Raw genomic sequence first — 16,422 nt, forward strand, 5'->3', positions numbered from 1 at the left:
ACCACTTCCCAGCCCTGGAATACATTTCTTATGAGTTTCAAACACCACACGAGACGTTGGGAACACAGACACCTTTCTGAGGCTGCAGCAGCCCTTGGAGGTTAGACAGAACTAGATGGCAGCCAGGGCAAAGCTGAGGTAGAGGTCAGTCCTCCAGCAGGGAAGGACATCACATTCCACTCAGGGGAACTCGGACAGGCTGTGGTCCCCGTCAGGAAGCCGCCACATAGCCCCAGAGCCCAGAGGTGTACAAAGAGGAACCACCCTGCACCCCTCTGAATGCCAGAGACCCCGCCCCTAGAGGCCCAGGAGGCGTGTCCTCCTGGGAGGTGGAGGAGGTACTGGAACTGCCCGAAGTCACTCAAGACCTGAGATGAGACTCCATACAGGACCTCTGTGACAAGAAAGGGGGGTCAACCTTTAGAGGAACCAAGGGCCCCCTTCTTCCTCCTACTAGGTGTTCAGATCGTGTCTGGGGAAACGATGAAAACCAATCTCATCCCACCCCTCCCCAGGAAGCTGCAGCTCTTGCCATCTACTCTCTCTCTCCTCCCAGGACCTAGCTGAGCTTCCTTCCTAGCGAGGAGACTCAGGATTAGCATCCTCAAACACTTTTAGCCCACTGATGTCTTGGGTAAGACAAATCAGTCCTCATTCCTTCAGTCTACAACCTCCCCTTCAAAATAAAAGCGCCCCCCCATCATCACCGAACCCCCTTTCCCACAGTGGGAACTGACATTGCCTTCCAGAACGGACTCCAAGCAAGCAGCACAAATGATGAAAACACTGAAGCAGCATGTGGTCAGACTCTAAGAAGCCAGTCCACAGGGCGCGCGCGTGCGCGCACACACACACACACACACGCGCGCGCGCGCACACGCACACACACACACACACACACACACACACACACTCCACCCCAAGACCCAATCAATAAATGCTCCTGCTTTAAAGACAAAGTCCCATCCATCCTTTCTCCATCAGGAACAGGCCTGTAGGTTCTGAATTCCAATCTGTGACACCCCCCCCCCCTTCCAAGGTCTATGGCTTGATGGGACAGAATCAGAGAAATCACAGGAGGAACCCAGGGCAGGTTAGATTTCCACGGAGATTGCAGAGCTATGTGCAGGGCCACTTACCCAGCACAGCCAGACAACTCAGCACGGGGACAAAGCACTTCATGGTTAGGCAGGACTCAACGACAGCACTTAATCTCTCATTTCTGGCAATCCGATTGTAGCTCCCCAGGAGAGTTGGGGAGATGGAACTTAACTCAGGCGACGACGATCACGACGTCGGAAAGGAGCCACCAGCCGGAGGGGGTGGGAGACAGGGAGGGGGATTGCAGGGGGGCGCGGGGGTCCTGGGGGGTCCTGGTCCCCCCAGGCTAGGGGAGGCCCCCGGGGCTGGTCGAAAGCACTCCCGGCTCCCGCCACATGGTCTGCCCGGCGGTTTCCACTGGAACTGTAGCTGCGGTGGGTTAAATCCTCCAGGAGAACGAGGGGGGAGAGTCGCGAGGAGCCCCTTTCCTCCTCCGATTATACGAGGACGTCCTTGGCTCCGCCGTGAGGGTGTCGGTCTCCTCGCTGGGGCTCCGTTTCTGTCAAATCTCCCGGGCTGATCGGGCCGGTCTGGGTGTCCGCGGCGGCCCGCAGGGCTCCATCCCCCCCTCCCCCGGTGCCGGGTCCCGGGGCGCCCCCCCCCAGGGGGACACCCGAAGCCAGGCGGGGTTCGATCCGGGCCGAGTCCTAGGACAGAACACAGCCCGAGGGTCACCGCGCTCCGTCCGGCTCTGACCTTGGGCTCGGTCACCAGCCGCCCCCTGCCTCAGTTTCCCCCCTCGCCCCCAGCCAGGCGGCGACACGCGGGGCTTCGATCCGGGGGTTTCTCGGGCTCCGACCGACCGGGCCCGGCCGCCGCCCGCCCGAGCGAGGGGCTTCGCGGGGCCGGGGCTCCGCCGGGCCGGGACGCCGGGACCCCGGGCCCCGCCCCGCCTCGCGCCCGCCGCGGCCCCGCGCGCCGCCTCCCAGGTGGCCCCGCTATTGTTTCACCTCCGCCCGGGTTTATTTTCTGCCGACTGGAAGGGAAGAGCCGGGGAGGTCGGGTCCCGCCCGCTCGGCGGCTGCTCGGACGCGCCCGCCGCGCACGCGGCCGACCCGGGGGTCCCGGCCCGCGGCCGCCGCCTGGCCCCACCGCCGCCGCCGCCGCCGCCCTCGCCCCGGGCCCGCCCGCCTGCCCGCGCCAAGCCTGACCTCACCGGGACCCGCCAGCCCCCCGCGCGTCCGCCCGCCCGTGCGTGCGTGCGTCCGTCCGTCCGTCCGCGGCGACCCGTGTCCGACTCGCGCCTCAGAGGACGCGCGGCTTCCGACTCGCTCCGCCGCCGCACCGGCAGCCGCGCTCCGGCCGCGCCCGGGCCCCGCCCACGAGAGGCTCCGCCCCCGGGAGGCCGGGCCTCCGTGCTACCCCGCCCACCGACACGCCCCCTGCGTCCCTGCCCCGCCCCTTTGCGCCCGGAAAGGCCGGCTTGGTGGCCTAGTGAGGCCACGCCCTCAGACGCGCCCCTCCCTGCCAGGCCACGCCCAACTCCCCCACCCCTGGCTCCGGCCGAGGGCCAGGGCAGCACAGGGGGCAGGTGGGCCGATGACCCCGGAAGGTTACCGGGTCACACGCAGACCCCGGCCTGCAGGCGAGATGCATAGGCACTTCCCAGAGCCCAGCGAAGCACGGGGATTGCAGTTGGAACCCAGCCTGGGCGGGAAAATCCATGAGACCCCTTTTTTTCTTTTTCTTTTTTGTGCCAGTCCTGGGCCTTGAACTCAGGGCCTGGGCGCTGCCCCTGCTTTTGCTTAAGGCTAGCGCTCTACCACTTGAGCCACAACGCCACTTGGGGCTTTTCCTGTGTATGCGGTGTTGAGGAATTGAATCCTGGGCCTCAGGCATGTGAGGCCAGCACTCTACCACTGAGCCACCTTCTCAGCCAAGACTCTTAACTTCAGGTAACCTCAAAAAGCTGGAAGTGGGGTTGTGGGGTGGTAGAGCACCAGCCTTAAGCAAAAAGTTGCTCAGGGAACGGTGCCTAGATTTTAGCTCAAGCCTCAGGACCAGCACACAGGCACATACACACACACACTAATACCCACATGCACACACACCACGTGAGTCCTCGCAGAAGCAGCAGCAAAGCCCTCAAGCCCAGCCACACATGGTGGCCCAGTTTTGTGCTACACTCTAGGGTAAATCCCGACTCTGGAATCAGCCTGGTTGTGACCTCGGCTCCCTCATTTCCTCACTGTAGCCCTGTAGCCCTGTTATTTAACCTCTCTGTGCCTCATCTGTGACATGGGAAAATAACCCTCACTTGGTAGGGTTATGTGAGATGTCCACACTTGTAAAGCACTACATCCTAACCGCTGGGTAAATAAAAATGATGCTTCTTTTACGAGTAATGTTTTACCCTAGCAATGCTTCCTCATTGGCTCTGGGATGCTGACCCAGGTAGCACAGACTAGTGGACCTTCCCAGGCCCTGCACAGCACAGGGGACCAGACCAGAGAGGCTTGACGAGAGGCCTTTCCCAGAGGCTTCTGCTGGTGTGGGGTCCTGGACCTGAGCCGCACTGTCTAGCCATAGACCTGGACTGTGTTTGCCAGGAGGGAGCTCCAAGCATTGATTTATCCCAAAGGGAAAAATAAAATTCTATTCAGCCAACATTCTCCCCTCTCTACAAAACTTCAGAGTTGGCAGGGCACCAGTGGCTCAGGTCTATAATCTCAGCTACTCAGGAGGCTGAGATCTGAGGATCAAGGTTCAAAGCCAGTCTGGGAAAGAAAATCCATGAGACGCTTATCTCCAATTAACCACCAGAAAAAAAAAAACAGAAGTGGCACAGTGGCTCAAGTGGTAGAGCACCCGCCTTGAGCTGAAGAGTTGAGGGATAGTGCTCAGGCCCAGAGTTCAAGCCCCACGACCACCAACAACAAAAAGAATACCTCAGAGCTGTACTTACCTCTTTGCTGAGAGAGGACAGTGGCTCTCAGAACACTGCCTGGGTTTGTGTTACAGGTCTGTACTTTGGACACCTGGTCAAGTTATGTAGTCTGCATTGTCTGACAGTGTCCTCATTTGTAAAAGGGGGTTAGAGAGCAGCTCACCTCAGAGGGGGGTTGTAAGGATTAAGTGATCTGATGTATTGAAGGACTTAGCCAATTGCCTGATATTTAGTTCTCAGTACCCATTCTCTTTACCATGTACTTCAGATTGTCCAAGACCCCCAGGGAGGTGAGAAAGTTCAGCTTTTATTCTCAGTCATGCTATTTACAATGTATTCTACAATTCTTCTGTACAATGAAGTTGGTAAGGTTAGAAAACTTCAAGCTGTGCAATTAAAATGCAGATTCCCAGGCTGCCAGTTGTGTTTCTGAGGATCTATGTGAGACTGGACTCAGTCTAGACCAACATTTTAGGATGTTTCTGCTATGATTTTAAGGGAGTTATCTCCATCCAAACTTGTATTGAACGCTGATCACCAACACACTGGTGGTCAGAACTTGAAGAGGTAATTAGGGCTGGGCATTGATGGCTCACTCCTGGCTATTCAGGAGGCTGAGATCTGAAGTTTCATGGTTTGAGGCCAGCTTGGGTAGAAGAGTCCAGGAGACTCTATCTGCAATTCATCTGTAAAATGCTGGGCTGGAGTTAAGTGAAAAAGGCAAGCAGGTGTGAGGCCCTGAGTTCAAGCCTCAATACACACTCATATGCACACATACATGCACATATACTATATATACATAGTCAGAAGCTGGTGAATGCTGGTGCTGTGCTTGTGGACCGCCAGAACTCTGAGCTAGGTAAACCTCTGTCCCAACCATCCAGCCTTGGGTGTTATGTGATCACCACAGAAAACCGACTGGACATGGGGTCCTCACAGATTCATACTTGCAAGGCCTCTGTCCACGTCCGTGTGGGATGGGTACAGAAGCCTCTGGCTCACCCAGAGGCCACCACGATGAGAAGTGTGTCATTTTCCCCACGTTCATGCTGAGCCTGGGCCTTACCAGGGCCAACCAGTGGCCGTCTTTCCAGCCCTCCCATCTCCTGCTCCTCCTTCCTGAAGTCTCAGCAAATTCTGTTTGGTGTTCTTTTTTGGTTTTTTAACCTAACAGTGCTGGCTCTGCCTCCTTTTACACACAGCTCTGGCTCACGGCCCATGCTCTTCCCGCGGTGTACTCCCTCCCTTTGCAAGGGGGGAGACAGAGAGAAAGAGAGAGAGAGAGAGAGAGAGAGAGAGAGAGAGAGAGAGAGAGAGAGTGACCGCAGGTAGGCCGGCTGCCAGCACGCTGGTCACGGTGGAATGGCTCTCTGAGGTGGCGTGGCTGACCCTAATCTTTCTCCCTCTTTATGTCCACGGCACCTGGGCTGTGTGCCCAGGAAAGCTGCCACTTTCAGCCATGCGGTGGTCCACATAGAAGATTCAATAAATGTGTGTGTGTGTGTGTGTGTGTGTGTGTGTGTGTGTGTGTATGCGTGCGTACGCATATGCATGTCAAAAAATGCAGCTTAAACTCAGAGCCTCATGCACTCACTTGGCTTTTTTTTTTTCTTTTTTTTTTCTTCTTTGTCAGTCATGGGGCTTGAACTCTGGGCCTGAGCAGTGCTCCTGAGCTTCTTCCCTTAAGGCTAACATTCTACCACTTGAGCCATGGTACCAACTTCCAGTTTCCTGGAAAATTGGAGACAAGAGTCTCAAGGACTTTTCTACCCAGGCTGGCTTTGAACTGCGATCCTCAGATCTCAGCCTCCGTAGTAGTTAGGATTATAGGCGTGAGCCATCGGCACCCAGCTTCTCTTGGTTTTTTCTCACTCGTGGCTAGTGCTCTACCACTTGAGCCACAGCTCAATTTCTGGCTTTTTGCTAGATAATTGGAGATAAGTATCTCTCAGATTTGTTTGCTCCGGGGCTGGCTTTAAATTGTGTTCCTCATATCTCATCTTCCTGAGGAACTAAGATTAAAGGCGTGAGACTCCAGCGCCCAGTTAGGACTCCAGAATTTGTCTTGGCCCTTCTTAGTCTGATTGTCTGTCCTTGCATAAGGAAAGGCTTGTCACTGTGCATCCAAGATTCTAAGAAGCCCAAGCACCAGGAGTTGAAAGCAGAACAGAACCTTCTGGATAGAGTGCTCCATCAAAGACATCTGTTACTCTGTGATAGCCAGGGCTGTCTGGCCCTATTTGCCTGGCGTGTTGCCTTTCCCCACAAAGAAGTGCAAAGCCATTGGCGTGCCTCACCCAGTATCCACAAACCTGCCTGACAGTTTCTGAAGTTCACTTGCAAGTTAATCATTTGGAACTGAGAGCATATTTTCCCATAACAGTAATATAATAAATGCTAATTATATTCCCAAATTGACATGCATGCATGCTTAACCCTCCCAGTGCCTGAAATGTTACATATTCAAGAGGAAGAAAAAAGCAGTTTCAACAAGATAGTTGGAACATCAGTAGTCCAACCATACTGAAAAATAATACCAGAACAAGATATTTTATCTTTTTCTTAAAAAAAAAGAACCAATATTCAATTAACTTAAAGCATTGTTTTATGCCCTGGTGTAGTGAAGAAAGCAGGGTAGTTTTTTTGTCCTGGTGGGATTAGAATCTCATTTGTTTCTTTGGTTCTTGTCTGGCTCCCCAAGATTGGAATCTGGGCTGTTTTATTCTCTTGCTCAATGGCTAAAATGAAGCCTCACACTCAGCCTGTGTTCCACAAATACTTCTTGAGTCAATAATAAAATGTAGTTAGGGAGATAGCACTTGGGTGAGCAAATAAACATGCAATCAAACATCAGATAATAGCCAGGGCTAGTGGCTCACACCACTCAGGAGGCTGAGAGCTGAGGATCACAGTTCAAAGCCAGCCCAGCAGGAAAGCCTGTGTTAGTCTTATCTCCAATTAACCCCCAGAAAACCAGAAGTGAGGCCATGGCTCCAACTGTTAGAGTTCTAGCCTTGAGGGAAAAAGCTCAGGGACAATATCCAGGCCCTAAGTTCAAGCCCCACAATTAAAAAATAAAACATAAAACAATAAAAATTTAAAAATATATCAGTAAATTTCACAGAGAAAAAGAAATCAAGGTAGGTATTAGAGGTGTGACTCAGGTGGTAAAGTGTCAGCCAATGAGCAAAAGCCACAAGTCCCAGTCTGAGACAAGAGGAAGAGGAGGATGAGGAGAAATCAATCAGAATATGGAAGGACAGAGACAGTGAAGGAGAAAAAGAGGGAGGGAGGAGGAGAGAAGAAAGGAGGGAAGGAAAGAAGCAAAGGAAAGAAAGCTTACCCAGATAGATGAATGAAAGCTGGAGTCCTGGGAAATCTGGAATTCTGCAGTCTATGACACCAGGAATGTTCTCACTGAAGCCACCTAGAATCCCTTGGGAAAATTTGCATATTGCTTAATAATTTAGTGTGTGTGCCAGTATTGGGGCTTCAACTTTCCCTGAGTTCTTTTGCTCAAGGCTGGTGCTCTACCACTTGAGCCAGAGCTTCACTTTCGGCTTTTGGCTGGTTAAGTGGAGATAAGAGTCTCACATATTTATCTGTCCATGGTAGCTTCAAACCTCAATCTTCAGATCTCACGCCCCGAGGAGCTAGGGTGACAGGCCTGAGGAGCCTGGAGTGATTCCAAACGTGCTTTCTAGCATATCAAAAGCACCGGGGATAAGAATTATGAAGAGAGATGGCAGACAGCGCTCCTCCCCCCCGTCCCCCCCAGCTTGGAGATGCTGGAACAATCAGGCACAGCCCGGTAGATGCTCAAAGAAATATAGTCAAAACTGGACAATTCTGGCAGCAACTCAAAACTCTGTCAAAGCCTAGGGGAGAACGTTCCAGACTGAGAAGACACGGGTGAAGGCCCAAGGCAGATCCGGAGTGACACAAACAAAGTGGTGGGGCAAGAGGTAACTAGAGAGGAGTCACGGCCAGGCTAGGCCAGGCGAGACTCGGGGAAACCTGGGGTCCCTTGTTGGCAGCAAGAGAAACTGTAGTTACTTCAGAGAGGAACATCATGTGGCTTAACAGACATTTTAAAATTTCAGCCCAGCTTGCGTGTAGGAGATAGACTATAAACAAGCAAAATGGCCGGGGGTGCTGGTGGCTCACACCTGTGATCCTAGCTACTCAAGAGGCTGAGAACCAAGAATCATGGTTCAAAGCCAGCCCAGGAAGGAAAGTCTACAAGACTCTAAAAGGTGGAAGTAGATCTGTGGCTCAAGTGATAGAGCGCTAGCCTTGAGCAAAAAAAGCCAAGTAAGAGCTCATGGCCCTAGTTCAAAACCTAGGACAGACAGACAGGAACACACACACACACACACACACACACACACACACACACACACACACACACACACACACTTAAAGAAGGAGGAAGGAAAGGAGGAGGACTGATTAGTAGATTATTACATACTCCAGGTAAGAGATATTCCGAGCTTAGGCAAGATGGTGTACTTTAGATTGAGATGGTGTCTCAATCTAAAGTATCTATACTTTAGATAGCCACAGGCCTTCTAGAGAGTTCCACATGGATGTTGCCAGACTGAACACATCTCACCTGCAGCTCTTCCTCCACCATGAGTTTCCCCTAAACTACTTTTAGTTCCTCAGTTTCTTTGTCTGTGATGTCAATTTTTGCCCAGTCATTGAAACCAAAATCTTTGTTCATTTTATTGAACTTTTTTTTTTTTTGGTTGGTCATGGGGCTTGAACTCTGGGCTTGGGTGCTGTCCCTGTTCTCTTCAGCTCAAGGCGAGCGCTCTACCGCTTGAGCCACAGCGCCACTTCCCTTTGGTTCATTTTAGACTTTACAGATTTCTGTAACCAGCGATAACTATAGATTGTCGTTTTTTTTTTTTTTTCCTGTCAGCTATGGGGCTTGAACTCAGGGCCTGGGCACTGTCCCTGGGCTTTTTTGCTCAATGCTGGTATTCTACCACTTGAGCAACAGCTCCACTTCTGCTGTTTTCTGGTTCCTTGGAGATAAGATTCTTGTGGACTTCTCTGGCCTGGGCTAGTTTTGAACCACGATCCTCAGATCTCAGCCTCCTGAGTTGCTAGGATCACAGGCATGAGCCACCAGAGTACCCGGCCTGGATTGTTATTTTCTAATGTGTGTGTGTGTGTGTGTGTGTGTGTGTGTGTGTGTGTGTGTGTGTGTGTGTGTGTGTGATGCTGGAGATTGAACCATGACTTTTGCACATGCTATACAAACACTCTACCACAGAGCTACACTCCCAGACCTTAACATATCATTTATGTTTTGTTTTCTTTTGTGCTTGAACTCAGGGCCTGGGCGCTGTCTGTGATCTTTTATTTGCTCAAGGTTGGCACTCTACCACTTGAGCCACAGCCCTACTTCTGGCTTTGTGCTGGTTCACTGGGGATAAGAATCTCATGCACTTTTGTGTCTTGGCTGGATGTGAAATATGATTTTCAGATCTCAGACTCCTGAGTAGCTGAGATTACAGACTTGTGTCACCTGCATGGGCTGTGGTGTCATCTCCTCATGCTGTGCCAACACGCAGGGGAGGCACTGTAGCATGGGTCAGGGGCGTGGAAAGGAAGGGTGCCCAGGCCTATGTCCCACAGGCACACGCTGGGGACCTAGGGGATGGCCCCACCTCCACTTGGTGGCTGTCCCTGCACTACATCTCCTCTCTCCTTTCTGGCTGTGAGCAGGTGATTCACACAAACCAGTACGGGATGAAACTTTTTGTTTCAACTTGTACCAAGAACCTTAATTAGTGATTGCTCTCTTCAGTTCTGTCCACAGACGCTGGCAAAGATGGTCTTCCTGACATCTTCCAACCTACACCACCTGCTCCCCAGCCCAGTCCCCACCCAGTTCCCAGCCCCGTCCCCAGGTTGACCCCAGCCCCATCCCAGCCCCGTCTCCAGGACACACCAGCAGTATTTCCTGTAGGCCTGCACGAGCCCTCCTGGTCACTATGCAAATCACTGGTTGTGGACCCCAAAGTTACCCACCATGCATGCACAGTACACACCACTGCAGGCCAGCTCTCCTGCCCCCGTCACTCACAACAGCAGGACAGGGAGGAAGAGAGGGAAGAAAGAAGGGGGGGACAGCACAGAACAGAGAAGAGAGAAAAGGAGGAAGAAAGGGCAAGGGCAGAGGGAAAGAAAAGAGAGAAGGGAAGCTGGAGGGAGGAGGAGAAGAAGGACAAGGAGGAGAAGGAGGAGGAGGAGGTGCAGAGGGGGAGGGGGTCCAACATTCAGCCAGCAGTATCCGTAGTATCTGCAGTATTTCTGTCACAACTGGGAAGTCACACACATTTAGTGCCTGGAGACTGGAGGCATGGCAGGGTGAGGCAGGGCGGGGCAGGGTGGGGCAGGGCAGGGCAGAGCAGGGCTAGCAGGGCAGGGCAAGCCCGCTCTGCCTGTGCCCTCTCACTAGAAAATCCGCTGCAGGAGTTTCCAGACTCAACCGTAGCCATCCAGCACTTTTTTTTGGGGGGGGGGTTAGGTCGTGGGGCCTGAACTCTGGGCCTGGGCGCTGTCCCTCAGCTCTTCAGCTCAAGGCTAGTGCTCTACCACTTGAGCCACAGCGCCACTTCCGGCTTTTTTCTTTTTGCTTATGTGGTGCTGAGGAATTGAACCCAGGGCCTCATGCATGCAAGGCAAGCGCTCTACCACTGAGCCACCTTCCCAGCCCATCCAGCACTTTTAAAAACATTTGTTTTCGTAAATGTGCGTGTGTGCATGTGTGTGTGTGTGTGTGTGTGTGTGTGTGTGTGTGTGTGTGTGAGAGAGAGAGAGAGAGAGAGAGAGAGAGAGAGAGAAAGAGAGAGTGAAAGCCATCTTGTGGACTCCTCCATCACTTCTGGAGGCCAGATGTTAGAACCAGCACTGCCGACCCCCCCCAAGGGAGCCCCCCCCCGCCAGCACTCCCCCCACACCAACGCCCCCCCCCCCGCCAGCGCCCCCTTCCCTGAACACCTAGCTATGGTGGTGGATGGGGGTCACAGAACTCTGAGGGAGCCTCTGGCCTGAGGCCAGCAGTGGTGTGTGTGTGTGTGTGTGTGTGTGTGTGTGTGTGTGTGTGTGTGTGTGTATGTGTGTGTGGAGAGCAAACCCACCTGGTGAGAGTCGGGTGCTGCCCATGTGCCAAGAGTCAGCCACTGGTATTTATTAAAAGCTTGTGTTCAGTTGGGTTCCAGCCCTTACCACAAGGCAACAGGAAGGGTGTAGTGCAGCCCGGGAAGCTGTGTGTGTGTGTGTGTGTGTGTGTGTGTGTGTGTGTGTGTGTGTGTGTGTGTGTGTGTGTGTGTGTGTGTGTGCGCGCACGTATGCATAGGCACACAAGTGTGCATGTCTGTGTGCATCTGTATGGTATGCACGTGTGTGTGTGTGTGTGTGTGTGTGTGTGTGTGTGTGTATACACACAGCCTCTCTCCTCCATACCCTTGCTGGGTGGTCCTACAGCTAGTGTAAGCCAGAACCCACCCCGTGGCTTTCAACATCTCCCCTTTCCTTCTAGGTCTTTCTCCTCTTCCTCCTCCTCTTGCCTCACAGGTGATTTGCATTCGATGGAAGCCAGCAAGGCTTCTGGCCCAGAGCTGCAGGCCTAGCGCAGATACAGACGTGACCCGACCCACGGCAGGCTAGTCTTCTCCTCCCCCAGGCGGTGGACAGAGGCAAGCCTCCTCTTCCTCTGTGGGAGCTAGCCTCGGGCACGGGCACTGGGCAGACAAGTGGAGACAAAGGTAAAAGGTTGTGAAGTGATTGTTGGGGTAGGAGGCGGGCATGGTCTGGAGGCACCCACACAGCATGCATATCCCCGAGGACCACAGGTGGATAGTTAAGAAACTTCTGAGCAAGATCGGAAGGGGGAGGAAGGCTGATTTAGTATGCATGTGAAGTCTTTCCAGACAGGCCTGAGCCGGAGAATTGTCGTCAGTCTCTTCTTTCTCTGGGTATTTAACCTTTCCTGGATACCAGATAAGATTACTAGAGAAAGGGTTTAAGATAACTGACCTCTCCTTTACCCTCTCCTCTCCTCCCCTCTTCTTTCTTCTTTTGTGCCAGTACTGGGGCTTGAACTCAGGGCCTGGGTGCTGTCCCTCAGTGTTTCTGCTCAAGGTCAAGACTCTACCACTTCTCCACTTCTGGCTTTTTGCTGGTTCCTTGGAGACAAGAGTCTCATAGACTTTCCCACCTTTGCTGGCTCTCAGCCTGCTGAGTAACAAGGATTACAAGCATGGGACACCAGGCCCCAACAATCACTGATTCTTTTAAACATTGATCCATCCCCTCAATACACACAAAAGTCTAACAGAGATCATCTAAATAAAGGCTTTGTTCCAACCAAGAATTTACCATCTCAGAGTCAGGCAACATGGCCAGTGGAGCCTTGTCCTGACATTCAGCCTTCCTCCTCCTCCTCCTCCATTTCTCTGGACCCTATCTGCTTCTTCTAGTTTCTTTCTTTCTTTCTTTCTTTTTTTGTTGGTTGTGGGGCTTGAACTCTGGGCCTGGACGCTGTCCCTTAGGTCTTCAGCTCAAGGCGAGCACTATACCTCTTGAGCTACAGCGCCACTTCCGGTTTTCTAGTGGTTTATTGGCGATAGGAGTCTCACCGTCTTTCCTGCCCGGCCTGGCTTTGAACTGCGATCCTCAGATCTCAGCCTCCTGAGTAGCTAGGAATACAGGCGTGAGCCACTGGCGCCCGGCTCGCTTCTTCTAGTTTCTGTAGCCACAGAGGCCCCCACATCCACGCAAACCTGCTCCCCAACTCAGATTCTCACCAGGATGGAGACTCCCGGTCCTGTAGGCTCAGGTATTTTCATACCACTATGCCTCTGCCCAGCCTAAGAGCCATGAAATGCTAGTCTTGGCCAAAATACAGCTTATGAATTAGCCACAAAATCACATATTTAGCACCTTTATGCCCAAGTTGCTTAAAGTGTTAGATTTAATTACATTTTCAGACACTCACATAACAATATAAAACCACAACCGTAAGCCCAAACACCTGTCTGTTAAAAAAGTACCAAAAAAAAAAAAAAAAAAAAAACCCAACCCCAATCTGTCAAACTAAGCACCCACTGTTGCCTATGTCTGGTTCCATTAATATTCATTTGCTACTTGCTAATTCTTCCTGCCATCTGTTAGCACCGGTCAGCGGACAAGCAATAACAGGTGCCAAAGATTTAATAAAAATGTTGAGATGGAAAAAAAATGACACTAAAAGCTAAAGGGATTCTAGTCATTAACTGATTTTTTCTGGGAATTAATTTTTTTTTTTCCGGTCTGGGGTTTGAACTCTGAGCCTGGGCAGTGTCCCTTAGCTTTTCAGCTCAAGGCTAGTGCTCTATCACATAAGCCACAGCGCCACTTCCAGTTTTCTGAATGGTTTATTGCAGATAAGAGTTTCTCGGTCTTTCTTGCCCAAGCTGGCTTTGAACCGTGTTCCTCAGATCTCAGCCTCCTGAGTAGCTAGGATTATAAGCGTGAGCCACTGGCGCCCAGCCTAATATATTTCTTTATTTATGTAACAGAGACTGAGTAATTACTATATGCCAGGTACTGCACAGCCAGGGACACAATGTTTGTTCTTTTTTGTGCTGGTAATAGGGCTCGAACTCAGGGGCTCGTACTCTTCCTTAGCTTTTACACTCAAGGCTGGTGCTTTACCACTTGAACCACAGCTCTCCTTTCAGCCTTTCACTGGTTAACTGGACATAAAAGCCTCTTGAACTTTCCTGCTTGGGATAGCATCAAACTTTGATCCTCAGATCTCAACCTCCTGAGTAGCTAGGATTACAGATGCCTGGTTATGGCCTAATTTCTAGAACATTCTTAGGGGAGTGAGCACTGTGCCAGGGGCCAGAGAGGCTGAGGGCTGGGGTGAGGAAGCAGGAACAGGAGTCCTGAGAAGTATCAGTGTCTGTCAGGGCTGGAAATTGTTCCTGGCACTGCAGGAGAGAGTCTGGTCCCCGCCCACCCAAGGTCAGCAAGGCTCATCTGCTACAGCCACCACTTTATACAACTTTATACAAGAAAGGCCCTCCCCTGATCTCCCAAAGACAACACTACCACAGATTTAAACTTTTTAACTGGCTTTTTGTGATTGGAGAAACACTTCATTCCACAAAGGAGAGTAAATGTTCCCATTGAGCTGTGCAGAGGAGGTTGGTTTTATGGTCAGAGAAAGGCTGAAGAAAGCAAAAAAAGAACAAAAAGCAGATTGCTTACTCCAAAATGACTTTCCTTTTAAGGCAGGTGGGGAGACAGAACAATAGAAAAATAACTGATCCGTTAACTTCCGGCTATTTCAGTCTGAGTCTCTGTCTCTGTCTCTCTCACACAGGGATTAAAGCTCAGGAAACTTCGTTATTATGCAGACTGACGCTGGCCTCTTTAGAAAATGTGGCTGCCATCTTTCTCCTGATTTCTGACAAGCTCAGATAAACAGCTTAGTTTCGGTGTAGCGACTAGAACTTATACTAAAGTCGACTCCATCTTTTTTATTTTTGTGTAGTCTTTTGGGACCCCACGCAGTAGCTTACTTTAAAACAAACAAACAAAAAAGAATGCCCTCCTATAAAATTTATTTGCACAGTCTCTTAAAGTAAAAGGGGAAGAATTTTAGAAAGCGAGAGCTGTACTTTTAAATCTGACCTGCCTGCTTTGCTGCGGGTTCCTGAAGGTGTGAGCCGCGCAGTGGGCCAGGCCGGGAGAGATGCGCAGATGCTCAGAAAGAGCCTCAGACTGAAAGGAGCATGGGCATATGCGCAAAGGCCCGAGGTTGGGGCCTTCATCCTTGCCCTGAGGCTAAGGTTCTAGGTACCCTCAATGTGGGTAAAGCAGAGTCCTCAGGTCTGCTTCATGACTGTGTGTGTGTGTCGGGGTGGGGGTGGGGGGGAAGGACTTGAAGTCAGGACCTGGGCACTGTCCCTGAGCTTTTCCAGTCAAGGGGAGCACTCTACCACTTTGAGCCACGGCACCACTTCTGGTTTTCAGGTGGTTCATTGCAGATAAGAGTCTGATGAACTTTCCTGCCTGGGCTGGCTTCAAACCACAGTCCTCAGATCTCAGCCTTCTGGGTGAGTAGCTAGGGTTACAGGTGTGAGCCATCGGCGCCCAGCAACTTTTCACTTTTCCTGCATTTCATCTTGGATGGTTAGAAGGAGAACGAACAGTGCTTCATTCATAAACATATTAAAAATGTTTTTGTTTTGTTTTATTGAGATGCTATGTCAGCCAGGCTGGCCCCCATTTCACAATCCTCCTGGCCACAAGCCTCCCGAGTGCCAGAATTACAGGTTAGAACCACCACATTCACCAAGCTTAATGATCTGCTCATAGGGTGTTTGTTGGACTTCTCTTGTGGTCAACGTCTGTCTGCCTTTCTCATGAACAGTGACATTGCGGGGTTACTGTCACTCCTCTGACTACGAAAGATTCCATTTCCTGATGTCTTTGTGGTATTTTTACCGTTTACAGAACATTTTTACACATATTACTCCTCTACTTTCCTTATCTACGAAGTGAGCCAGTGGGGAATCCGTGGCTGGCCCACGCGTCCGCCCCCCTGGTCACAGCCATGCTGCTGGGCTGGAAGCAGGGGCTGCGGGGTGGGGTCTGACCCTGGAATGGAGGCCGCCAGAGCTGCCTCAAAATGTGAGTGACAGGTGGCAGGCCACAGCCCACAGGTGTCCTGGGACCTGCAGCCACAAGCGTCCCACCCAGCTGACAGGCCTGGTGTCCTTGGCCTTGTGTGTAGAGGGGATCGGGCCTCAGAAGTCAGGTGAAGCCAGGCGCCAGTGGCTCACACCTGCAGTCCTAGTTACTCAGAAGTAGCTGAGATCTGAGGATCCTGGTTCAAACTCCACCTGGCTAAAAAGACTCATAACTCATGGATGTGTCTTTACCATTAAAAAGCCCGTAGTAGCTCGAGTGGTAGAGTGCTAGCCTTGAGTGGAAAAGCTAAGGGACAGTGTCCAGGCCCCCGAGTTCAAACCCCAAGAAAAGCACAAAAAAAACCAAGGCAATTTCATTAAACTGAGTGTTGTTCACTGTGCCGTTAATCAACCCAACAGACAGGCCTAGCGTCTGAAGCCCATGATTAGTTCCTGCAAGGATGGGTGTGATGGCCAGGCACACAAAGAGAGAGCGGCTGGCGCTTGCAGGGAAGAAGAGTTAATGAAGGGGCAGAATCTATGGGGTGGAGGCCGGAGAACGGACTGAAGCAGAGGCGGAGGCCCAGCAGCCTTTGAAGCATGGAGCAATTAGGCCGGAGCTGTTTGCTGACAGGAGAAAGGTAGGCTGGGCAGCTCTAGCTGCAGGTGGCCTGTCATCCTCTGCGGGCAGAGGTCCAGGGGGTGCTGGGAGAGGCTGGGCCCAGGCTGGGA

At 51.8% G+C, this 16,422-nt stretch overlaps 1 protein-coding gene across 3 annotated transcripts in view; it reads right to left on the reverse strand.

Annotated features, from left to right (window-relative positions):
* The window catches only part of Igsf3 (immunoglobulin superfamily member 3), a 56,294-nt gene extending 54,554 nt beyond the window's left edge, over window positions 1-1,740 (reverse strand). For all 3 annotated transcript variants that reach the window (XM_070006427.1, XM_070006428.1, XM_070006426.1), the window contains exon 1: window positions 1,140-1,740. In XM_070006427.1, coding sequence (XP_069862528.1) covers window positions 1,140-1,182 — 43 coding nt within the window. In that variant the 5' untranslated portion in view covers window positions 1,183-1,740. The remainder of the gene's footprint in view (window positions 1-1,139) is intronic.
* Window positions 1,741-16,422: the final 14,682 nt, after the last annotated feature.

The sequence above is a fragment of the Dipodomys merriami genome, unplaced genomic scaffold, assembly GCF_024711535.1.
Source record: "Dipodomys merriami isolate MVZ:Mamm:240054 unplaced genomic scaffold, mDipMer1.0.p SCAF_7, whole genome shotgun sequence".
Lineage (NCBI taxonomy): Eukaryota > Metazoa > Chordata > Mammalia > Rodentia > Heteromyidae > Dipodomys > Dipodomys merriami.